The following is a 26,022-nucleotide window of genomic DNA, read 5'->3' on the forward strand; positions in this document are numbered from 1 at the left end:
ATTAGTGATGTATTAGTTAAGAAAAAGAAATTCAATGTTCCATTAACACACTTGGCTTAGAAGGCAAGCAAAATCATAGCCTCAATTTTCTAAGTACAACATCATGTACACCCCACTACTGCACTTCCTTGTCACGCCCTTCATATCTTAGTTTTTCCTTTTCTAATTACCAAAAAATGATAGTTGACTGACTCTGCATACAATTGAATATTAAAGAAAAAACAAAATCTGAATAATACTATCAATAACAATTGAATGTAATCATAAGCCGGATTCTTCAATAATTAGTACTTGTAGGTAAAAGCATTATTGCGCCTTAATTATGCTAATTAAAAAATAACAGAAAATTAAGAACAATGATCTGTTTTATTTTATTTTTCTCAAGCGTTGATGTCACCAACTCATAGAGCACATGAAGTAAATATTTTATATTTAACACATTTGATACCAAAAATAAAATAAAAGGGTAATAATAATAAATAAATAAAAACTTCAACTCAACTCAACTCAGCTCAGCTCAGACGTAGTAAATAAATAAGAAGAATTTGTGTTTAAGGGCTTAAAAAGCAAAACCCAAATCGAATAATAATATTATTAACAGTTGCAACAGAGGCAGGCAGAGGGAGCGAGGTTGGTTTGAAACAATGAAACCGCCTCTGTCTTCGTCTTCATCTTCTTCCTCTGTTCTCAGAAAGCCTCGCCACCTCTCTCCCTACCTCTTCTCCTTACTAGCTTTCATTGTCTTCGTCGCCATCCTCTACGGCGAGGACTTCGTCTGCATCTTCAACCAGCAGCTCCAACTCGGTCCCGACTCAACCCGATCCTTCTCCGGAACCCGTGAGTCCTTTTCTCAACTCGTTTATGCTTCCCTTTGTTTGTTTATGTATTTTAATTAGAAACCGTGGTTCACTGAAGCGGGTTTAGTTTTCGGGGTAGAGAAGAAGAGAGAGAAGGTTCTTCCCTTCGCCATCGGTAAAACTGACCCAGGTTGCGACATTTTTAGCGGGCGTTGGGTTTATGATGAGTCTCGACCGCTTTACGAAGAATCGGAATGTCCTTATATACAACCTCAGTTGACCTGCCTTGAACACGGTCGACCGGAGACGAATTATCAGCACTGGAGATGGCAACCTGACGGCTGTGATCTACCCAGGTAAAATTCTAATTAGTTTTCTCACTATCCAAACACTCCTTTATGCTGAACAATCAATTAAATCTTTAATTAACATAATTCACATTTTAGATTTTACATTTCCAGCTTGAAAAATGAGAATCGAAATTCAGCTTCTGACTTATGTTCATAATTGAATTTTTTATTATTTCTTTCATTGCTTTCTCTTCAATTATATGATTAAATTTTCATCTTCGGAATCGATCTCTCTTTTCTGAAAAAAGTTTCGATTCTGTGCAAACTCACCGACAACGAGAAGAATGAGTACGGCTTTCCTGAGCCAGTTTAATTTCTTGTCTTATTAGCCAAGCCGGTTCTGTATCTTCTCATTGGACCGGTTCGCCGCCGGCAAGTTAGATGATCATGGTCGTACACGTGTCAAGATTTGGTGGGTCTTTATTGGTATAGATGGTCAACTGTTTGGTGCTATGCATTTTTATTTTCTGTTTGTGTAGTTGGGAGCCCAGCAATCTGTGCGTAAGAAGTAATGGAGGGCCCGTTTGGGTATGGGCCTACTATTCGTGGGCTTTGATCCACGTGTCAGTAATGGGGTAGAGTGTTCGAAATGCCAGTCCCTCTTGAGGTGGGGTGGCCTAAGTTGGGCCAGTTGCCATATCTATTGTGCGTGAGTGAACCCACATGAGGTCCAGAGGAGTTCGCTTTAACCTTTTGATAATATTTTCTTTAGAGATGGGTGGGGTGGGGTGGGGTGGGTGCGGAAACATTATATGGATATGTGTAGAGAATGTCCGTGATGGGTTCAAAACGTTCAAATGATTTGGTGCCCATTTTGGTTCGCTAATTCCAGTTCACAAAACCCATTTCTGATCTGTTTTGTAAGGAAACAAACAAATTTATTAATTTTTTTGTCAGATCAAAATAATAATTCTATGATTCTAAATTGTCATCATTTTTGTTGCTGTGGCTCCTCAGTAAAAAGTTGTGCTCTTCAGTGAAAAGCTTAGTTGAGACAATCATATGGGCCAGTAGGAGTGAGCCCAAGAGAAGCTGCGGGCCTTCTTTAATCTGGGCCCCTTTATTTAGATGTGGTTCCCACAATAGCATTTTATATCTATAAGTAGGAAATTGATTCATTTTTATATGAGAAATTACTATTCAGTTTTCAGAACAATTTTTCTTTTTTTTCTTCTCTTCATAATTGTAGGTCATGTAATAAGAACAAAGCATGTTAGTTTATGTTGGATTATTGTTTAACTGTAGATTACAAAACAATTTAACGTTGTTGTCACAAATCCTAAAAGGTTCAATGCCACGCTGATGCTTGAGACCCTGCGAGGGAAGCGGATGATGTTTGTAGGAGATTCTCTGAACAGGGGTCAATACGTCTCCATGATTTGTCTTCTTCACAAACTCATTCCTGAAGATGCCAAATCCATGGAAACCTTCGACTCATTGACAGTTTTCACTGCCAAGGTGACTATAGTTTCTTTTACTTGAAACGATGTCTTCTTCAAATTGCCCAGCTTTTGGAAAACTATCTTACCAACCATTTTTATCTTCTTTGTTATCTGTATAGGAATATAATGCCACAATTGAGTTCTACTGGGCACCATTTATTCTTGAATCAAATTCAGACAATGCTGTCATCCATAGGGTATCTGATAGGATTGTGAGGAAAGGGTCTATAAATAAGCATGGCAAACATTGGAAGGGCGTTGATATAATGGTGTTTAACACTTACCTGTGGTGGATGACTGGCTTGAAGATGAAAATATTGTACATTTCTTTCTCTTGGATCTAAAATATCTATCCCATTATTAATAATCTCAGTTAATTCTAGCTTAACTTGTCTAAACTTGCTCATTCGTATTACTTTTAGGCGTGGATCTTTCGATGACGAAGCTAAGGATATCGTGGAGTTATCAACCGAAGATGCTTATCGAATGGCAATGAAGAGTATGTTGAGATGGGTGAGGATCAATATGGACCGGAAAAAGACAAGGGTATTCTTTACTAGCATGTCACCTACTCATGCAAAGTAAGATTTTATTTTCTGTTTCCCCTTTTTTGTTTATCTATAGCTACCCTGACTTCCCACGCTTTGTTCTGAAGTAAAATAGAGAAGAATAGTAGAATGGGGAAAAAAACCATGTATCTTATGTTACTTCTAAAAGAGTAGTCATTTAACTCAAATTTTGGAAGAGTTACAAATTGATTTTCCCAAAGGCCGGTAAAGTCTAATCCTAGAGTAAGAGCACTCATATTGGGTGAGTTATATTACCAAAATATGTAAAAAATAGCTAAAACTAACAAAAATGGGTATACATTGGATGGATGATGTATTTTACAAATATTTTTACATATAGCTACAGTACCAAGCTATATTTAATATATACTATTCTTCCTTTAACCCAATATTATAATATTTAAATATATTAGGATATTATTGATAGTTATAAAAAATATTTGAAATGAATAAAAAATGTTTGAAAATATAATATTTAAATGATATAGATAAAAAAATAGAGAATCTGATGTATGTTAAAATATAAAACTTAGAGGTAAAATAAAAAAATGTGTGTTTTTTGAAGGTATTTTAAAAGTTGAAGTAGAGCATCGGATGGGAGTGCTCTAACACTGGAAAAGGACTACTTTTCAGAAAGCGATTAGTTGATCATGTTTGGGTACATAATCATGATCTTATCATTATAGGATTATCTTAAACGATGTACTGTTATAATTCGTGACAAACTTGGAACTGTTTAGGGGGGTCCTTTAACAGTAGCTACGACATAAAAATTCCAGTTCCTAAGTTTCATTATGAACTAAACTCTGAGGTTTTTGGCCTGTAGGAGCGGAGATTGGGGTGGCGTCCCAGGACGTAACTGCTACAACGAAACAAGAATGATAGAAGATCCAAATTACTGGGGTTCCGATAGCAGAAAAAGCGTAATGGATGTGATTGGAGACGTGTTCAGTAAATCAAAGTTCCCCGTTACATTTCTCAACATCACACAACTCTCATTATACCGCAAAGACGCCCACACATCAATCTACAAGAAGCAGTGGAGTCCATTGACTCCTGAGCAATTAGCCAATCCCGTCAGCTACGCCGATTGTGTCCATTGGTGCTTACCGGGTCTTCAAGATACTTGGAATGAGCTTCTTTTTGCCAAACTCTTTTACCCTTGATTTTTTATTTAGTCCAAAAAACAGCGAGCCATAATGATCATTTGACTTCCTGGAATGTACATGTAGTCACGTATTGGTGAGTGAGCTATTGCGGGAGGGGGGGTCTTTTGATTTTCTCGTTTCCAAAGTGTAACAGTAACAATGATTAAAGGGAAATTTTGTTTTTTGGGGAGGAGTGGGAGAAAGAGGAGGTTCGGTGTAAAAGCTTCATGCATATGATAGGGCATAATACAAGAAAATTTGTTTGATTGATTCATCAAAATGAGGATGTTTCTCTAGTTAAATTCACTAATATTCGAGTATTATTATTATACATATATTATTCCAAATAAGTACACCGAGATAATGGTTTTTTTTCTTCAAAATATACTATATTATATTTTTTCTATTCTCTAGCATACCTATTTTGCTAATATTATATTATTTTAAAAATATAAATAATTAAATAATGTTCACTTTGATAAGGTTTCGGTCTCCATTTTGTATGCTTTACAACACTTATGTCCTAAAATTTGATTTTGTATTAATTAGGTCCCAATTTTTTAAAATCGTATTATTTAGGTCTCTAAATATTATTTTTATTTCTTTCAAAATACATAAATAAAATATAAAAAATAGTGAATCAATTTTAAAAAAAATTGGATCACTTAATTTATGACAATATCAAACATGACATTAAAAAAAAAATTCATGACATTTTATTTTTTTTAATGGTTTTATAAATTAAATTAATTTTTCATCATCGTTATTACCAATACTTATTATGCCTCCTGAACTATTACCAATACTTATTGTGCCCCATGAACTTTTCACATTGTTTTAAATTCTCCTCAAACTATTACCTTTACCTTATTGCGCCCATTCTCTTAGTTTTCATCCTACATGGCTAACAAAGTATTGATGTGACACTTTAGGTAGTGAAGTGGCATTGCACATTGAAATTATCACAACAGAGTTCCAAATAGTAACCAAGGCATGGCCACAAGGTATACCAGTACCCTATCAACCAAATTGACAGAGAGCCACTCTTAGTCACGAAAATGTACTTGGAGTTTGTGTGAATCTATCCTAGTACACTGGCAGTGTCAGGCCACATGCTGGATCTTCTCTATGACCTCCATAATCCTCTTTTCTACAAGATGTACCCATTTGGAAACACTCTCCCTTTTCACATAGAATCTACTCATTAACCATAATTGAATCTTCTCTAACAATGTAATGATAAGCTTCTCCCTCACTTTACCCTAGACTCTAGCCCAAATCAACTTCTGGCTAGACTTGACTTTGCCTTGAACTTTGGCCCAAATCAGCCTCTTGATGGACCTGACTTTGCCTTAAACTCGGGCCCAAATCAGGTTATGGTTGGACCTGACTTTGCCTTGATCTCTGGCCCAAATCAACATGTTCTTGGACCTCACTATGCCTTGATCTTTGGGCCAAATCAGGATCATTTAACACTTGACTTTGATTCCCATGTCATCAACATCCTATACAAAGTTGGCTGGAGAATTACTTGTGCTGCCAAGGTGTGGTTGGCCATCTCAGCTTCAACTTGGGTAATGACACGCAAATCATCATCATCTTTAGCCATATCTTCCCCACCTCTGAATTGTTCCCACTCCTCACGTTCCAAAATCAACACATCTTCATCATCATCCTCTACACTTTGCACATCTTTATTATCTTTATCTTCATAATCAAACTCATCATTCTCTTCATCACTCCCCCCCCCCCCCCCCCCCCAAAATTATCAGGCATATACATAAAAAAAAATCATTTGAATTGTAACACCCCACGTCACTATGGCTGGAAAACTTCCCAGGAGGTCACCCATCATAAGATTGCTACAGGTCAAGCACACTTAACTTTGGAGTTCTCAAGTGATGGGCTACCGAAAAGAAGATGCATCTTGTTGGCATAGGTAGTACCCATCAATCCATTTAAGCCCTTTTCAACTGTGTTGTCCCATATCTACACAGTCTTAGAATCATCACACTTGACCTTCCCCAGGCAGTGTGGGATTGCACAGCTTTACCCGATCTTTCCCCTTGCGGATGACGGGATTCTGACTGTCACAATCACCCCCCTTACGGGCTCGACGCCTCGTCGGCCACACTTCCGGCTGGGTCAATGCTTTGATACCATTTGTAACGCCCCACATCACTATGGCTGCTTCCTGGAATGATGACTGGCCCTGCAAACCAACACGAGTCTTTCCAGCGTGCTTTGTCCTCACTCGCATGCTTCCTGGGAAAACTTCCCAGGAGGTCACCCGTCATAAGATTGCTCCAGGTCAAGCACGCTTAAGTTTTGAGTTCTCAAGTGATGGGCTACCGAAAAGAAGATGCATCTTGTTAGCATAGGTAGTACCCATCAATCCATTTAAACCATCTTCAACTGTATTGTCCCATACCTACACAGTCTTAGAATCATCACACTTGACCTTCCCCAGGCGGTGTGAGATTGCACAGCTTTACTCGATCTTTCCCCTTACGGATCACGGGATTCTGACTATCACAATCACCCCCCTTACGGGCCTGACGTCCCCGTCGACCACACTTCTGGCTGGGTCCTGTTCAAGTAAGGTCGTACCTCTGTGTCCTTGAGTTCTAAGGAGACAGGAAACCAAACCTAGTGGATGATTCATGACCTTGTGATCAGAGCGTGATTAACAAATTGATGCACTTCGGTTCATTGTTGCTGTAGAGGATCGTTCTCATCTAGTTCTCTAGCTGGGGTGGTCGCACTGTTGTCTGACAGTTTGTAACGCCCCATGTCACTATGGCTGCTTCCTGGAACGACGACTGGCCCTGCAAACCATCACGAGTCTTTCCAGCGTGCTTTGTCCTCACTCGCACACTTCCTGGGAAAACTTCCCAGGAGGTCACCCATTATAAGATTGCTCCAGGTCAAGCACGCTTAACTTTCAAGTTCTCAAGTGATGGGCTACCGAAAAGAAGATGCATCTTGTTGGCATAAGTAGTACCCATCAATCCATTTAAGCTCTCTTCATCTGTGTTGTCCCATACCTACACAGTCTTAGAATCATCACACTTGACCTTCCCCAGGCGGTGTGGGATTGCACAGATTTACCCGATCTTTCCCCTTACGGATCACGGGATTCTGACTGTCACAATCACCCCCTTTACGGGCCTGACGTCCCCATCGGCCACACTTCCGGCTGGGTCAATGCTCTGATACCATTTGTAATGTCCCACGTCACTATGGCTGCTTCCTGGAATGACGACTGGCCCTGCAAACCAACACGAGTCTTTCCAGCGTGCTTTGTCCTCACTCGCACGCTTCTTGGGAAAACTTCTCAAGAGGTCACCCATCATAAGATTGCTCCAGGTCAAGCATGCTGAACTTTCGAGTTCTCAAGTGATGGGCTACCGAAAAGAAGATGCATCTTGTTGGCATAGTGTTGACGCCGTTTTTCGTCAAACAGTGAAAGAAGAGCACATAAACAATAACTAAAGATGGCCAATTGAAATAAGACAACTCGAACACACGATTTTTACGTGGTTCAGCAGTTAAATCTGCCTAGTCCACGAATCTCTGTTATTAAACTCAAGATTATCTCTGGGAATTCTTCAGGAATGAATTCTCCAGAGTTTTCTCTCAAGGTTCAGAATTTTCCGTCCTTTACAATGGTGCATGGCCTCTCTATTTATAGAGAAGATCGAAGAATACTATCCCACATATTTTGGGTAGTTACTCTTTTTGTGTAAATCAAATAAATGGCTTTAAATGCCTATAATCAGATATAAAAGGAAACGTCCCCTGAAGACCAAGGGACGTATAACTGACCAAATAATATCCCACGATTCTAGGGGATTTACAATAATAAATGAGGATTACATTTCGTATAGACATCACTTATATATATTCAAGGTGGTTATCAGGTATCTCCAAGGCTTTAACTTCCCAGGTTTCCCGTCATCTGGCGAGCTAAAGGCATCTTTCGAGGTCACATGGCTTTCGAGATCGTATGTGCGTCTAGCTCGGGACCCTTGATCCGAGGTCATCCCTGAAGATGAATGCTTCCTCGGAGCTGCCTTTCGAGATCATGAACACTCCGAGGTCACCATATTCGAGGTCGTCTATGTCCTGCAGGCTTGATATTTAATCCTGGAGCATACTTCCAACTTTATGAGTCCACTTGTTTGCGAATCCAAATTTCGAGGTCATATTTAACATAGCTCGAAATCTGGGTGTAACACATAGGTAGTACCCATCAATCCATTTAAGTCCTCTTCAACTGTGTTGTCCCATACCTACACAGTCTTAGAATCATCACACTTGACCTTCCCCAGGAGGTGTGGGATTGCACAGCTTTACCCGATCTTTCCCCTTACGGATCACGGGAGTCATACTGTCACATGAATGGTAACCTTCTTCACCATCTGCCTCTTCTCATTCTACATTATCATCACCATGTATGACCCTTTCAAACTCTCTTTTATCCATGACATAATCATCTGCTTTAGCATAACAAATACGTCTTCCATAACATTATCATCATCATGCAACTCCTCAATGATACATCTTTTCAATGGAGTTAGGGGGGGGGGGGTACATATGGTGCTGGTTCCTTACAGCTATCCCAACCAAGTTTCAACACTGTTTCAGGCATAATTAGATAGACATCAACAATTCTATATTTTCACACCTTCATATCTTTCAACATCTCAAACACATCCTCATCTATCACTAATCTATTCCCATCATTCAATTCTACATCCTTCGGTCTGAACTAGACACCAAAAGGAAACTCATAACCAAGCTCCTTGACAAGTACATGCCTAACAAGCGAAAGTAATCTATTACAAAACCATCAAAACAAGCCACCTGTCCTCCCTCATACTTCCTGTTTCTAGATGGATTAAACCAATTACCCTCGTGATGTACATTTAGGGTAAACATGGATGAATTCAATCCTAACCATCCAAAATGGTCAAATATGAATAATCTCACCTACTTTTAAACTATCCTTATGTGAAACAAAAGACAACCCCATTCCAATGCAAAGATTCCCCAAAAACAATGCGGGACAGTAAAAAAACCTCACTTTATTGCCCAAATTTGTCCAACAATATTATTAATGTACGTACTAAGTATTTAGTCAATAAAAAATATATAAAACACTCATTCCATGCAAGACAAACTCTTGTGGTCCCAAAACCCATTTATCATTTCATACAAGTACAAAGGAAAAAAACAGTAGAAGAAAATATGACTTTGCAGAAACATTACCGTAAATGGGTCCTGGGTCTGCTGGTTCCCTCCACAACATTGTGCATTGTCTTCTCCGACAAGTTCCACCAAAAAAATTCCTTCTCTGTCGTCATCTTCATTAAAGCAACAATCGGGTGTTTTGGGTTCTCTGAGTGAGTAGGAGATTTTATTCTTTGGGTGTTTTTTGTGGGTTTGGAACGTTTGGTTTTTATTTTTTAGGATTTAAAAAAAAAAAAAATTTTATAAATTAGTTTTAAAAACCATTTTATTAAAATTATTTAAAAATAAAAATAAAAGTGAGTTTAATCTATGTCATACATGTGTACTCCATGACCTACTAACGAAGACCCTACTGACGGAACTTGATTGAAGTACTATTTTATGGACACTGAATATTTACTTTACCCATTAAAAAGAAGATTGGGTCTATGCCGATTACAAACCCCAAACATTGGGTACTTATGTCGCAAATGTTATGATTGGTTAAATACATTGTGAAATTGGTTAGGCACGAAGATGTGCAAAAACCATAACGGTTTCACTAAAGTCAACATGTGTGAGTTGACTTTTAGTATAGACATTTGTAAATCATCTTTTTGGGCCCAAAGTTTTTCTTTGGAGTATATAAGAATACCCAAAAAGTTTGGAGAGATTTTGAGATGTTTTGGGGCAAGTTTTGGGGCACCAAGTCAGTGGGACATGTGTTGCGTTGCTGGTCCATTGAAACACTACACATGCGACACATCGCTTGTGCGGTTCATACAAGACTGTACCGTGACATGTTTTTTACCCCAAAATTCAAATTGAAATGTTCTAATCTCATTGGATGAGTCTAATGAGGGTTCATATACTATTTAAAGGGGTCATTTGAGTTAATTGGTGAATTGATCACTCACCTCTCTCTCTCTCTCCTTCTCTCTCTTTCTAGCTTTCAAGATTTCTAGTTTTCTCCAAGATATCCATCAAGAAAGTTTGACTTGCATGAAGATCCAAGGCTTGTAAATCTCAATCTCATTCCATTGTAGTAGCTTCAAGCAATCTTAAAGGGAAGGCTAAGAATAGATATTTTTGGATATGAAATCTCAATTTGTGTCAAGCCTTGTTACATTTGTTGATTCACATAAGATCATAGACTTGTGATTTTACGTAACCAAGGTTCTACAACTCAAAGGTCAATTCTACTATTTTTTTCTTATTTGTGTTATTTCCATAATTGAAGAGTATATTATCTTTGGTTCATTCTTTTGAATTGCAATATTCAAAGTTTTGTGTATAGCCATATCCCCAACAATAAAAAATCTCTAACCCTAAACATAATCTTTATGTCAAAGATTGTCTATCTCTAAGGTTTATCTACTAACCAAGGCTATGGAAGAAAGCTCTTTGATGTGTGTCGTATGCTGTATCAAATTTAAATATGCATTTTATCAATCACTTATACCAACTACTTTAGTATAGCGGTAAATAAGGGTTGAACTATTGAGATTGGTTAAATATAATGGTTAAGATATTTACACGTTGAGGTGCAAAATAGTTAACGTTTTTCACTTAAAGATAAGTGAAGACATGAGATTGTGTAGAAGATATCTAAAAGTGACTTTTATGGGTCTAAAGTGATATAATGAGGTATCCAAACATTCACAAAGAGTTTGGTATCATTTGGAGCAATTTTAGGACCATTGGAGGGGTCAAAAGTCAAAGGGGGTGGCGATGCGTCGCCCCTTAAGTGGCGTAGCATTGCCAAAATACAAAGGGCTTCAAAAGCCCTAGTAGGCGACGTATCGCCTGTTAGGCGATACATAGCCTGGGCGGTCTTTTAGGGTCATACAATTTACGTAAAATACTCCAAATGATGTGTTTTAAATGCTCTAATCCTATTGGTTAGAATAATGATGATGCCTACACTATATATATGTGTGTGTGTTATTAGAGTTGAAAAAAATTGATCACACTTTCCAACTCTCTCCCTAACCTCTTTCTCTTTCTAGCTTTCTAAGACCAAAAGTTTCTCCAAGAAACTCATCAAGCTTTGCTTGACTTGCATGAGTTTTAAGGTTTGCTCAATCCCAAATCTCACTCTACTTAGTTAAAATTTCAAGCAATAAAGTAAGGCTTGGAATAGAGATTTTGGACAACAATATTCTTATTGTGTACAAGCCTTAGAAGTTCCCCAAGTTTGAAGATTCAAGTTGCTCAATACAAATGTTGTATCTTTCCAACCCTATTCTTGTATTTTGTTATTCTATCATATTTTCATTGTTAGTATTGATGATTAAATGTATCTAAGTTCATCTTATTATCATTTAATCATTTAGTTTTTTATATTCAAGATTCACATTCATAGTATGAACATGTTTATTTGATTATCAACATTAATATTCATACTTTGAATAAGATTCTTGCTTAGCTTTTAGGGTTTCAAATATTGAACTATTCCCATCATTAATTGTTGATTTGCAAAGAGTAAAGCCATATATTCCCAACACAAACTCACGAGGACTATGATCAAATTATTATTCAAAAAAATAACTAAACAGAAATTAGATAGGGGATTTAGTTTTAAAGACTAAAAACATAAGATAAAATGATGATTAAAGATTAAATGACTAAGGATAAAATGATATTAAAGAAATAGTCAAGAATCACTCTCCACCTTCGACAATCAGTCTATCAACAATGATAAATTCCCAATAAAACTATTAACCCCGTAGATAACACTTAAGCATTCAATCATCTCAGTTTCCCTATTATAATTAATTAAAGCCAAACACTCTTAATTAATCTTTTTTACCAAGCAATAAACCCATTAAGCATCTGATCTATTTAATCTAGGAAAAGCATTACATTCTATGGAAACAAATTAACCTAGGCAACAAATTCATTAAGCATGCAATTTATTTAACCTAGGTTCTATTTTTCATCACAATCAAGATACCCATCACAATACCTTAATTACATTTTATCACTCTACTTAGAATCCTAAACTATTAGGTGAATAGAAATCCTAAGATGATAGTAGAATAATGTAAAACCCTAATTAGTTGGCCTCCTAACAAAATATCACAATATTCATAGCATTCAATTAGAAAAATAGAAACAATTTAATACAAGGGAATATAAAGAATAAAATTTATGATTGCACTCAAGATCTTATGTCTAGGGTTTTGAAATAATCCTCAACTACAAAGAAATTACCCCATATTCAAATTCATATTCACAAACATAAATATTAAATTAAAATTGTTATCTAAGGTTAAAAGAATTGCATTCTCTTGCTTTTCATTGAAAAAATGATACATATTTATATACAAACTAGTATAACTAACTTAGGACACTATGTAAATTAGGATCTCTACAATTAATCTAATTGATAACAAATTGATAGCTATATACACGCTATAACACTCACCCTCAAACTGGAGCATAAATATTAACCAGGCCCAGCTTGTTACAAAGATAATCAACTCGAACCCCATTCAACGCTTTTGTGAAGAGATCCCCTAATTGTTCTCCTGTTTTCATATAAGCAGTTGAAATCAAACCTTGTTGAATTTTCTCGCGAACAAAATGACAATCAATTTCAATATGCTTAGTTTGCTCGTGGAATACAGGATTGGATGCAATATGAAGGGTAGCTTGGTTATTACACCATAATTTTTCGGGTACTGAAGTTTTAAGACCTACTTCAGTCAAGAGCTGATAAATCCATATTATCTCGCACACAGATTATGCCATAGCCCTATATTCCGATTCTGCACTGGATCTTGACACAACATTCTGCTTCTTACCCTTCCAAGAAACCAAATTTCTGTCAATGAAAACATAATAACCTGAAGTGGATCTTCTATCAACTTTGGAACCTACCCAATCTGCATATGAAAAACATTCAATATGAGAGTGACCATGATTTGCATATAAAATACCTCGTCCCAGTGCTCCCTTCAAATAACACAAATTTACTCTAACGTTGCCCAATGAGGAATTGTTGGGGATGTCATAAAGTGACTGACAACACTGACTGAATGTGCAATATCTAGACGTGTTACAGTAAGGTGACTTAGCTTTCCAACCAACCTTCGATATCTCTCAGGATCCTCATATAGTTCTCCATCTTTTGTAAGGTGCATGTCTGGCGCCATTGGAGCACTACAAGGCTTTGCTCCAAATTTTCCTATCTCAATTAACAAGTCAAGAACATATTTTCTCTGAGATAGAAAAATACCTTTCTTACTCCTTGTGACTTCAACACCCAAGAAATACTTTAGCATCTCCAAGTCCTTCGTATGAAACTGAGTATGAAGGAAATACTTGAGAGGTAAGATTCCCACAGTATCACTTCTAGTAATCACAATATCATCCACATACACAACTAACAGAATGATACCAACTTCTGATTGTTTGTAGAACACAGAATGATCTGACTTACTTTTCATCATGCCAAAAGTTTCAACAACCTGACTAAATTTACCATACCAAGCACGAGGACTCTGTTTCAAACCATACAGAGACTTTCAAAGATGACAAACTCGGCCATACTCCCCCTGAGCAACAAAACCAGGAGGTTGCTCCATATACACCTCCTCTTGAAGATCACCATGAAGAAACGCATTCTTTATATCAAGTTGATGCAAATTCGATTTATGAGTTGATGCCATTGAAATAAACAATCGAACAGATGCCAATTTTGCAGCCTAGGAAAAAGTATCAGAATAATCCACTCCATAGGTTTGAGAATAGCCTTTAGTGACAAGACGGGCTTTCAATCGAGCAACTGACCCAACAAGATAACGACAAAAACCCATTTGCATCCAATAGTCCATTTCCCTGAAGGTAAATCGACCAAGTCCTAAGTACCATTGTCATCGAAATCATTAATCTCCTCTATCATTGCATTATGCCAACCAAGATGAGATATGGCTTTACGGACCGTTTTAGGAATAAAGATAGAATCAAGGGAAGCAATAAAAGAACAAGATAAAGATGACTAGTGATTATAAGAAAAAAAAGAAGAAATAGGTAAGTGCACTGACGTTTACCTTTGCGTAAGGCAATAGGTAGATCATCATTTGAGACCGGATCTGATGATGAAGGAGCAGGTACAGGACATGAATTAGGAGGTGGACGCCTGGAGTAGACTTGCATAATAAGAGTTCTGTTTAGAGCTATGTTTGTGGTTGAGATAGGATCAGAAGATGTGATAGAGTATACCAACAAATCATCATCCTCCCCTTGACGAGTAGAAATAGGTAAAGATGGAAAGCAAGGTGTGTTGTAATGGCCCAAATTTCCTAATAAGGTTTAGGACCTTGATTAGGAGGCCGGGAGTGCCATAATTGATTTATTGTGTTATTAAACAATGATATGCATGTTTAGGTGCATTAAATATGCATGTGAACCAATTTATGAGTAATTGGGTGATTTTCATATTTTGGCCATTTCGGGCATATTTGACATATATGTGATATGTGTGTGGTGTTTTATTATTATTTGGTTATGTCAGGGTTACCCAACACAAGACGATCCTAGGAGGTAACCTAGTGGGAAAGTCACAACGTGATTTATACTTGACTCGGAGTGAGTCAAGGGGTATTTAGAGCATTACCAGGTTATTGGGTAATGGGAATCAATATTTGCTGATAAATTGGGAGTTAGTAAGATCAGGGGGAAATTCTAGAGGTTTTGACTATTTTGTCCCCGGGGATGTTTTCGGGACCCTGAGCGTTAGGATTTGTTTGAGGCTACTTAAGCTTGAAGTAACCTTTAAAAGAATAAAAAGAACATTCTATACGTACTCTCTCCCTCTAAGTTCCTTTTTCATCTCGCGGTCGCATTTTTGAAGGTAACTTGAGTTCTAGGACTCGGATTCAAGCGAGGATCAAGGCATAGAAATCCTAGGGAAGATTAGAAGCTTATTATCCAAAGGATTTAGTTGGAAACAACTCAATCAAAGGTAATTCAAGTTTTAAGTTTGAAGTTTTTTAAAGTTTTTAAGCTTGAATTGGACTTTGTGTTTTGATGAGTTTTTGGGTGATTTGAGACTTGGGTTTTGGATCATGGGGATGTTTGGGAACTTTGATTTTTGAGTTTGGAGATGTTTGGGTATGTTTTTGGGAGGTTTTAAAAGGTTAAATTCGGAGAAAAATGGCTGGTCCGAGGTCGGGCCGTGACCCTGTTCTTGGGCACCGCGGCCCAAGCTCGATGAAGCAGGTGGAGTGCTTTGGGAGCTCTGGGGGCCGCGGCACTAGGTGTAGGGCACTGCGGCGCTTGCCCCTGATTTTCTTGTTTTGGCTGGGTGTTGCAACGCTTGAGGGTATTTATGACCGAAATGATGTTTTAAGCTTGGGAACTCAAACCTTAGGCCTCGGGATCATTCCTACTACACAGATTGGTGGGGTTTGATGTCTCGGAGGCTAGGTTTTGGTTCCGGGATTGGTTTTAGAACTTAAAATTATTTGATCACCATTTGTGGTTGTGACTAGGTTATCACTAGAGGTTTGGAGTAAGGATCGTTCTTGTGACTCGTTTATTGGTAACCTGTGCTTGGACCAAAGGTAAGAAAATTGCACCCTGTGTATATATGACATGCATGGATATTCTTGATGCATGTTGGGTGTTTAAATGTGACATGCATGGTTATTTTTGAGGCATGTCAAGTGATTAAATGTGATGCATGTGTTGCACGAGAAACATGTGATTAGGGCATGCTATGAATATTGAATATGAGATTGTTCAGAGCTTGAGCGTCTATGTTTATGCATGGTCTTAATTATGCTAGAAATTGTTAAGTAAGCATGCTGAATGCCCTATATTAAGATATTTGACATATGATATATGTTTGGTAGCATTGCTTACTTGTGTATGGCACTGACTAGTCAGGGACGGCACTGGTCGCGTAATATTGACCTGTGAGTCAGAAACGACATAAGCGTCCTGAACGCAGGGCCGATAAAAGATTAGATCTAATCGATATCAGCATTGAATGACTCTGGGAGCATTGATGCTGGATCGACCCTAAGGTCGATGAAAATTATAAGCGCTTGACTAGTCTAGGACTAGTTACTCAGAGCCAGGGCCAAAGGCCTAGGTTACTGCTTGTCACATGGCTAGGGAGCAGAATCCCACGGTTGTGACTCTATGGTCATGTGGTAGGTTATCCTGGTGACTAGTTCACATCTTGTTTAAGCTAGTGAAATGATCACTTATCTATAAAGCCCCGGTGGCCCTATCGTCACATGACTATTGGGAACGGAACCCACCTTAGTGACTATTACAACTGTCACTCTTCTATTCGGGGCTAAAAACCCAGGATGATTATTATGATCATTGGTTGATGTTGTATATTCACCATTGCGTGAACTCATTTGCCTACTTGAATAGGGCTATATCTGCTAGACGTGTGCCTTATGATTTGATGTCATGATATGACTGTTCATGAGCATATTGAGTTTTCTTGCTGGGCTTCGGCTCACGGGTGCTATGTGGTGCAGGTAAAGGCAAAAGAAAGCTGGACCATCCTTGAGTTGGAGAGCTTAGGTGATGATGTGTACATATGCAGCTGCTCGACCACCACGGTCGAGGTTTGAAGGGGAACTAGATCGGCTGATTGTAAATATTTTCTTGTAATAGACCTTTAAATTATATTTTTGGGATCCCAATGTATATAATGAATGTTCTAAAGAAACGTTATATCTTAACTAAATTTTTTAATCTCTAAACCGCTAATCATACTTAGTTATACAATTTTGGCCAAATGACTCGATTAGCGAGTTTAGCACTGTTGACAAGGCACACCGTAACAGTCCCTGGAGTTTAGGGCGTTACATGTGTCTTCCATGAAGGTAACATCAATTGAGACGAGATATTTGTTAAGACTGAGACAATAACACCTATACCCTTTCTGAAGATGAGAATAACCAAGGAATACACACTTCAATGACTTTGGATCTAATTTAGTGACTTGCGGACGAACATCTCGAACGAAACAAGTACTACCAAATATCCTAGGATTAACTGGAAACAATGGCTTATTGGGAAAAAGGAATTTATAAGGAATCTCACCATTAAGAACAGAGGATGGCATGCGATCAATGAGAAAACATGTTGTAGAGACGACATCGACCCCAAAAGGTTTAGGAACATTCATTTGAAATAAGAGGGCTTGTGCAGTTTCAAGGAGATGTTTGTTTTTACATTCGGCTACACCATTTTGAGATGCAGTATCAACACAAAAAGTTTCATGAAGTATACAATTCTGAACCATATATGAGTGAAATAAAATAGATGTATATTCTTTGGCATTATCACTTCGCCAAGTACGAATGGAAACATTAAATTGATTTTTGATCTCAGCACAAAATGCACAAAATATAGAAAACAACTCAGAACAATTTTTCATTAAGAATAACCAAGTTACACAAGGATAATCATCCACAAAAGTAACAAAATATCTTAATCCAGGTTTAAAGAAAATAGGTGAAGGAACCTAAACATCAAAATAAACTAATTCAAAAGGAACACCAACACATTTATTGACTCTAGGACTCGAACTAAGAAGATGGTGTTTGGCCAATTGACACGACTCATAATCTAATGAAGATGCCTTACTATATTGAAGAAAAAGCTTCTTGAGAAAAGGAAGAGATGGGTGACCCGATCAACAATGAGCATCGAAAGCGGAAGTGACACTCGAGTAAGCAATAGAAGTTGATGGTAGTGGATCAAGAACGTAGAGGCCTCCAGACTTATGTACTTTACCAATAATCTTCTTTGTCATAAGATCTTGAAATAAATAATAATCGGGAAAAAGTGAGATGCAATAATTAAGATTACGAGTGAGTTGACTGACAGAAAGAAAATTAAAGGATAAATTAGGTAAATGTAAGACAGAGGACAAATGAAGCAAATGGGTAGGGTTGATAGTGCCAGATCCACGAACACAAGATCATGGACCATAAGCTAAATGGTTCGAATTATTTGGATTGGAGTAAGACTGTTCATCTTTATCTGCGGAGCATAGAAAAAGATGATCATTTAGCGAAAGATCCTCCTAAAGACAATTCAAAGGAGAAAGATGATCTTACATGGCTCAGAGAGGATGCTCGTTTGTTCCTTTAGATTTAGAATTATATTGATAGTGAGGTAATTGGCTTGATCAATCAATGTGAATTTGTTAACTTAGGAAGCATGGTGGGCCCATAACCCACAAGTCCTAGGATCGAAACCTGGCTCTGATACCATGTTATCTGAGGTGAAAAGAATTGTATTATCTTGCTTTTCATTGAAAAAATGATACATAGTTATATACAAACTAGTATAGCTAGCTTAGGAAACTATGTAAATTGGGATCTCTACAATTTATCTAATTGACAGCTATATACATGTTGTAGCAAAAATAAAGAAGTTTTGAGAAGAAAGAAAAACTAGATTGAAGAATATAGACGACAATGTATTTTCTTCTCCTCTGCTTTAGACTCTAAAATCCGCAATCCAAAGTTATTCTAAAAGTTAACCCTAACCCCTTTTATAGCCCATTGAAAATAGAAATTTAAAATTTAAAGCTGAATTTTCTAGAAGATCAGGCGCCAGCCGCAACCTGGGAAATTTCTGGCTGTGGACGCTGGGCTCTGTTGGTGTGGCCACAACTTGGGATGTGGCTGGTTGTGGGCGTAGCATTTTTTTCGTTTTTTTTTTCATTTTTCTTCAACTACAACTAGTGATGGTATTTTAACCATAACTTCCTCGATATAGCTCGAAATTGGACAATTAAAAAAGCTATGGAGAGATAAGAAAAATATCTAAGACTTGTATTTCTAGAAATATTTCCAAAAGAGTATTAAAAAATTGTCAAAATCAAGTGTGAAGTTTTAGACTTACAATTCTGAGCTTAATCATTGCTTGTAAAACATCCCAAATTCATTCTTTTTCATCCACATGTCTTGAAAATCCTGAAAACATAAAATACACTAATTAAACATATATAAATAAATAATCAAGTGCATGATCATAGAAGAATAATGAATTAAAAATAGTCAAATTCAATATTTATCACTCTTCAATCTCGACCCTCAAGTTCATGTCTCAAGATCTAGTGAGACTAGATCAATTCGATGACTCAAAATTTTGTGAGTTGGCAAGACAAGAGAAAGTTTCTTCTCACAACATTAAAGGTGCAATATATTCTTGACAAAGACTTGAAGAATTTGGATGCTCCAAAGGATGATGATACTCAAGAAATGATCAAGGAAATGAAGAAAAAGGAAAAAAGATGAGCTAATATGTAGATGTCACATACTCAACGCCCTCTCGGATCATCTCTATGATCTCTACACCAATACAATATTAGAAACTGAGATTTAGGATGAACTTGAGAAGAAATACATAACCGAAGAAGAAGGTACCAAGAAATTCCTCATAACTGAATATATGGAATTTAAATTTTTTGATGGAAAACCCTTACTCCCCCAAGTACATGAGCTACAAGTTATTGTGAATAAGTTATTTACTCTTAAGATAACATTACCAGAGTCCTTTATTGAGGGTGGGATCATAGCCAAATTACCTCCATCTTGGAGGAGCTATAGAAAGAAGATTCTCCATTAGAATGAGGATATATATTTGGAAAAGATCCTAAGACACCTTAGGATTGAAAATGAGTCTCGTTCTAGAGACAAGTGCATGGAAGAGTCCAATTGTGGGACCTCCAAGGCTAACGCCATAGAGAAAACCTCTCAATCAAAGGGAAAGACCCATAAGAAACCCCAATCGAAGAAGGAATGCAAGTTCCAAAAACCCAAGTTGGGTCCAAGGGCCATTGAATGTGTATTTGTAGGCTATGCCTCAAATAGAAAGACCTATAGGCTATTAGACTTGGAGTCTAATGTGATAATTTAATCAAGAGAAGTTAAGTTCTTTGATAATTTTTTGTATAGTGACAACAAGCCTCAAGAATCGATCTCATTAGAATGAACTCAAGAGGAGTTACCTTTAAGGGTTGTAGAGCAACTGATATTGCGTAGAAGAATCCAAAGACTTAAAGAGAGTGGATCATAAAATAAAACCTTTCAAGTGGAAACTCTTTACTTAGTAGAAGGAAATCACATGGGAGACACTTGGAAATCCAATGGTACTTTAAGTAGAGGATGAACCTAAAACATTCTAAGAATCCATGTCCTCAAGGGATTCTACTCTTTGGAAGGAGACAATAAATGATGAGATGGATTCAATTATTTGTAATGACACTTGAAATATTGTTGATCTTCCACAAGGATCAAATCCAATAGGTTGCAAGTGGGTATTTAAAAGAAAATACAACACTTTTGTGACCATTCAAGCCTATAAGGCAATGATGGTGGCCAAAATGTTTAGACAAAAGGAAGGCATAAATTATTTTGATACCTATGAACCAGCAGCAAGAAAAACATCAATAAGATTTTTATTTTCCTTATCATCAATACACAATCTATATGTTCATCTAATGGATGTCAAAATGACACTCCTAAATAGTAACCTTGATGAGGAGGTTTATATGGAACAACAAGAAGTGTTTGTTATAAGGGAAAATGAACATAAGGTGTGTAAGCTTGTTAAATCATTATATGGTTTAAAACAAGCACCAAAACATTGGCATGATGTAACGCCCCACGTCACTATGATTGCTTCCTTGAATGAAGACTGGCCCTGCAAACCAACACGAGTCTTTCCAGTGTGCTTTTTCCTCACTCGCACGCTTCCTGGGAAATCTTCCCAGGAGGTCATCCATCATGAGACTATTCCAGGTCAAGCACGCTTAATTTTGGAGTTCTCAAGTGATGGAATACCGAAAAGAAGATGCATCTTGGTGGCATGGGTAGTGTTTGGAATTGTGCCCTGAAAGCATATGTAGTAGACATTGTTTTAAGAAATAAATAAATAAATTGAATTTGTTATGCATATATTTTATGGACTATATTATTCTGTAATAATATTATGTAAGTATCAGAAAAATTCCTAAGTTCATATATGTGATCTCAAACACGTATTGGTACGGGATGATTATGTTTGAGATAAATGAACTTGAATAGTTTGCAGTAAAATAAAGTTATGAAATCTTTAGAATAATTACTGCAAGTACGGTCCACTAGTATTATGAATACATGTGATCTAGATCCGGATCACTAGTGTAGTAGGACACTTTAGTGGATGTACTTTATATATTAGAGAATATATAGAACTAGACCAAATATGTTTATTAATACTTAGTTAATACTGTTTCGAATTATTAATTAAATATATCAACTGATGATCATATACAAATAGATCTTAATCCTGAAATTACTATGAACTCTTATTTATGTTATATGAGTTCTTTGATTCACTCGTTAGGGTCTGTCAGAATGATCATGCTAGAAACTTTTGTTTTGGGAACTCATTAATGTAAATGGCTGGGGACATAATATACAATTTGGAATCTACACATTCTCGCAAGAGATTGAATAATGGTTCTCTTAAGGGTTGACTTTTGGAACTGAAAGGTTATTGAGCTCAAATTCATAATTTAGTTATGAATTAACCTTCACTAGTAAAGTCAATGGTACTTAAGGAAACAAGAGATCATTAAAAGGGTAAAATGGTAATTTTATTCTCGATTAATTATGAACAATCATTAGAGGGTTAATTTATATGTAATGATTATATCAATGGACACTTTATTGTTATAGAGTACTCAATAAATGAAATGTCTATAATTACAAGAGTGCAGTCTCATATTTATAGTGGAATAATCATGAGATTAATAAATTAAGATTATTTAATTAAAGAGTTTAATTAATAATCATAAATTTATTTGAGCTTGGAATTATAGGTCCATAGGTCCCCACAGTGGCTCTATCAACACTATTCAAGGCAAGTTGATATAAATGAAAAATGGTTAAAAGACTTATTTAAGAAAAAATTTGTTCTTCGGGCCAAATATGCAATTATATGATAATAGTGATTAATTAATTAATTACAAATTAGTTGTAACTAACAAAATTAATTAATATTTAATAATTATGTAATTTTCAAAATTATGTTAATAATTAAATTGATTTTCAAAAATTAATTAATTTTCGAAATTTATATTGATTTTAATTAGTTTGTAGAATTAATTAAATATCTTTATTTGAGTGAGAGATAATAATATGTTAAGTTCAAATTAGATTTGAATTTAAAAGATAGATATTTATTCAAATAATTAATTATAATTGATTATTAGTTAAAAATATATTTAATTTAAATTTGAATTAGTTATCAGGTTGTTAGATTTTTTCTAATAAAGTAGTTTTAATAAATAATTAAATAAAAATAGAAAATTTAAATATCCCTAAAATTAAGGGTGGTATATGACCATACACAGTCCATGGACTGTGTGTGGTGTGTACTGCATGATTTTCAGGGATAGATTTTTCAATTTTATTTAATTAATTAATTAATGGAAGATTCAAAAATTAGTTTTTGGATATTTTCATTAATGGGACAATTAATTAATTAAAAAGATAAATTATAAATTGGTTATAGATTTAATTTTTAAAAATTTAAAATTTTTCTATTTAAGCAAGACTTATCAGAAAATAGATAGAAGAAGTCTTTCGCTTTGAATAAGAAAAGAACGTTATCTTTCTATCTCTCCCTGAAAAAGATAAAGAACCAATCTCAGACCTATTATCTTGATCTCATGTATTGAGTACATCTAGTAGAATAAGAAATTAACCATCATTTATTCTCTAAGTGCCCACACACTTCTTGAGGTGTAGAGAACGCTGTGGAAGATCTTGGTGTGAGTACTTGGGAGCAGCTTGGATAGGAAGATCGTTTTTATTATGAAAAGATAGCAAGGACACTTGATAAGCTTCAAGAGGTATGATTTCTATCCTTATCTTGCTTATGATTAATGTATGTAAATTAATGGATTCGCATATTTAAAGGTAGTTTAAATATGTTACAAATTTTTTGTTGTACACTGGGCCAACCCCACCACCATTCCGCTACGCATTAGGAAACTTGTTCCTAACAGGTAGTACCCATCAATCCATTTAAGTCTTCTTCAACTGTGTAGTCCCATACCTACACAGTCTTAGAATCATCACACTTGACCTTCCCCAGGCGATGTGGGATTGGACAGATTTTTCCTGGTCTTTCCCCCTGTGGATCACGGGATTTTGACTGTCACACATGAGAAGTTTGATGAAGCCATTGTTTCAGATGGGTTTGGACACAATAGTGCAGACAAGTGCTTATATTCTAAGACTTGTGAGGACTATGTCATCTTAGTGTGTCTATATGTTGATGATATGTTGATATTAAGTAATGACATGAAAGACATAATAGAAACAAAGAGGTTTCTATCTTCTAACTTCAAGATGAAAGACCTTGGAGAGGTTGATACTATTGGGATTTGTGCCCTTAAAGTGTATTTCTATATGAACGATTACTGTTAATTAAATAAAATTAATATCTTACACTCATATTTGTATTTAGTTATACATGCCATTTATCATGAAGATCCAATATTATTGATGTGATCTTGAATTAAATATATGTATAATGATATATATACAAGAGGATTTAATTAAAGATAATAGTATAAAAATTGTCAGTAATCTCTAAATAAAGTGGGAGATGTATTTAATAAAGATTATGAGTATGATCTATCTTTTGTTTATGACAAAGTAGTTTATCCAAACTGTTAAGTGTAGTGACACAAAGAGATAGATGCACCGTATACGATATAGATTGTATTGGACTGGGACACGATGAAAGAAATAACTTCTGATAATCTCTGTTAAAATATAGAAGTTCAACATTCATCAATCGATGGTCGTTTGAGACTTAACCTCAATCTTGAAGTGAGTAATGAACTCTTATTTGTGCTTTTATGACTTTTGACTTATCGGGTAATGTTCAATATTTCTACGACCAAATTCCTGATATCTTGGAGTTATAGAACTACAAGTGGCTGGGAATATACTACACAACTATGGAATCTGCTCATTACTTAAATGAAAGCAGATTAGCTGTTCCTTTTAGTGTTGATTTGAGGCCTGGACATAGAGCGCTCAATTTTTGTTAGAGAACAGAAATTTTATTAATTAAATTTATAGAATAATGTTCGTTAGATGATTAATGGAATTAATTGATAAATACATAATTAGAGAGGTTAACAGACATTAAGACCTAACTTTAATTATGAACTAGTAGAGGGTTATCACTCATGCAATGACTAAATCAATGGACGACTTTATAGTTATAGCTTCTAATAATATAAGACTGTAGTTTTGAGAGTTCAACTATGAATTTTATATTGGAATAATTCATAGTTAATAAATTAATTAATGGAACTAAGAGTTAGTGAAATTAATTAAATTATTGGAGCTTAGAACTATGGGTCCATATTGTCCCCGTACTAGCTCAATAACGTAGATGTATGATTTTGGTATTAAAAGGAAATAATTAATATAATAAAGTATTATTTTTAATCTCACAAATTAATATTATTTGAGAGATAATATTTAAGGAAAATAAAATTATATTCACAATTTTGATTGAAAATTAATTTAATCATATTTAATTTTGTGTTATATGTGTATACTACATAAAATAATCTGGAAAAATGCCCAACAAATAACATTTTATAGAGATAAAATACCACAGGACCCATAGAACTGTAGTTGGCACCAACCATAGTCCAAATGGACTGTGGTCCACGCATAGGCCCAATGAGATTATGGCTGGGTATTCTTTCTATTGTTATATAAATATAACATAACATCAAGAGAGAAGATAAGACAATAGATGCATTTCACTTTATTTTCCAGGAGAGAAAAATAGAGAACTTTGTTCACTCTGTATTATGAGAAGGACACTCTCTCATGTGTTGAGATTCAAAAGTGTGTTCTTCTGTATCCTACCAAATAACATAGACATCCACCTGTCTCCTTCTCTTTGTACGAGCCATAGTATGAAAGATAGTGGGTTAGGAGGCTAAGACGTTATTTGATCTACACATGTTCTACATCTCGAAGGTATTTGTGATTTTCTATTTTATTTAGATTCATGTCGCATGAGAAAGATCACATTCTTGTTATGGTTCCTAGAGTGATCCATTTTTATGCTTTAAGTTATTGTTGCATTGAAATGTTATCCCATGCTTCCACTCTACTATCAATCACATGATCAAAAACCAACATATACCATACTAGTTATCAAAGTTAGAAGAAATGTGGATGGGTACACCTTAGGTCAAACTCATTATGTTGAGAAAATGCTTGAAAAATTTAGTCATCTTAATATCAAAGAGGCAAACACAACCTTCGATTCAAGTCAAAAGCTTGAAAAGAATGAAGGGAGAGCGGTGGCTCAACTAGAGTATGCAAGTGTAATTAGACGTTTGATGTATGTCATATAGTGGATATTGCATTTGTGGTTAGTAAACTAAGTAGGTTTAC

The 26,022-nt window shown here is 35.9% G+C and overlaps 1 protein-coding gene and 1 non-coding gene across 3 annotated transcripts; both read left to right on the top strand.

Annotated features, from left to right (window-relative positions):
- Positions 1-537: 537 nt before the first annotated feature.
- Positions 538-4,586, top strand: LOC133798182 (protein trichome birefringence-like 33). 2 transcript variants are annotated; one of them, XM_062236390.1, is made up of 6 exons: positions 538-837; positions 916-1,153; positions 2,434-2,605; positions 2,709-2,908; positions 3,012-3,170; positions 3,985-4,586. In XM_062236390.1, exons 1-6 carry the CDS (start codon positions 645-647, stop codon positions 4,322-4,324), a joined length of 1,302 nt encoding a protein of 433 aa, XP_062092374.1. In that variant the 5' UTR covers positions 538-644; the 3' UTR covers positions 4,325-4,586. The 2 variants fall into 2 exon arrangements, with proteins under 2 accessions (XP_062092374.1, XP_062092375.1); XM_062236391.1 differs by having other exon boundaries at positions 539-837; positions 925-1,153.
- A 2,287-nt stretch (positions 4,587-6,873) lies between these two features.
- Positions 6,874-7,087, top strand: LOC133799193 (small nucleolar RNA U3). The gene has a single exon (XR_009876388.1). It is a non-coding gene; the product is annotated as a small nucleolar RNA U3 (small nucleolar RNA).
- The last annotated feature ends 18,935 nt before the right edge of the window (positions 7,088-26,022 follow it).

This window comes from Humulus lupulus, chromosome 8 (assembly GCF_963169125.1).
Source record: "Humulus lupulus chromosome 8, drHumLupu1.1, whole genome shotgun sequence".
NCBI lineage: Eukaryota > Viridiplantae > Streptophyta > Magnoliopsida > Rosales > Cannabaceae > Humulus > Humulus lupulus.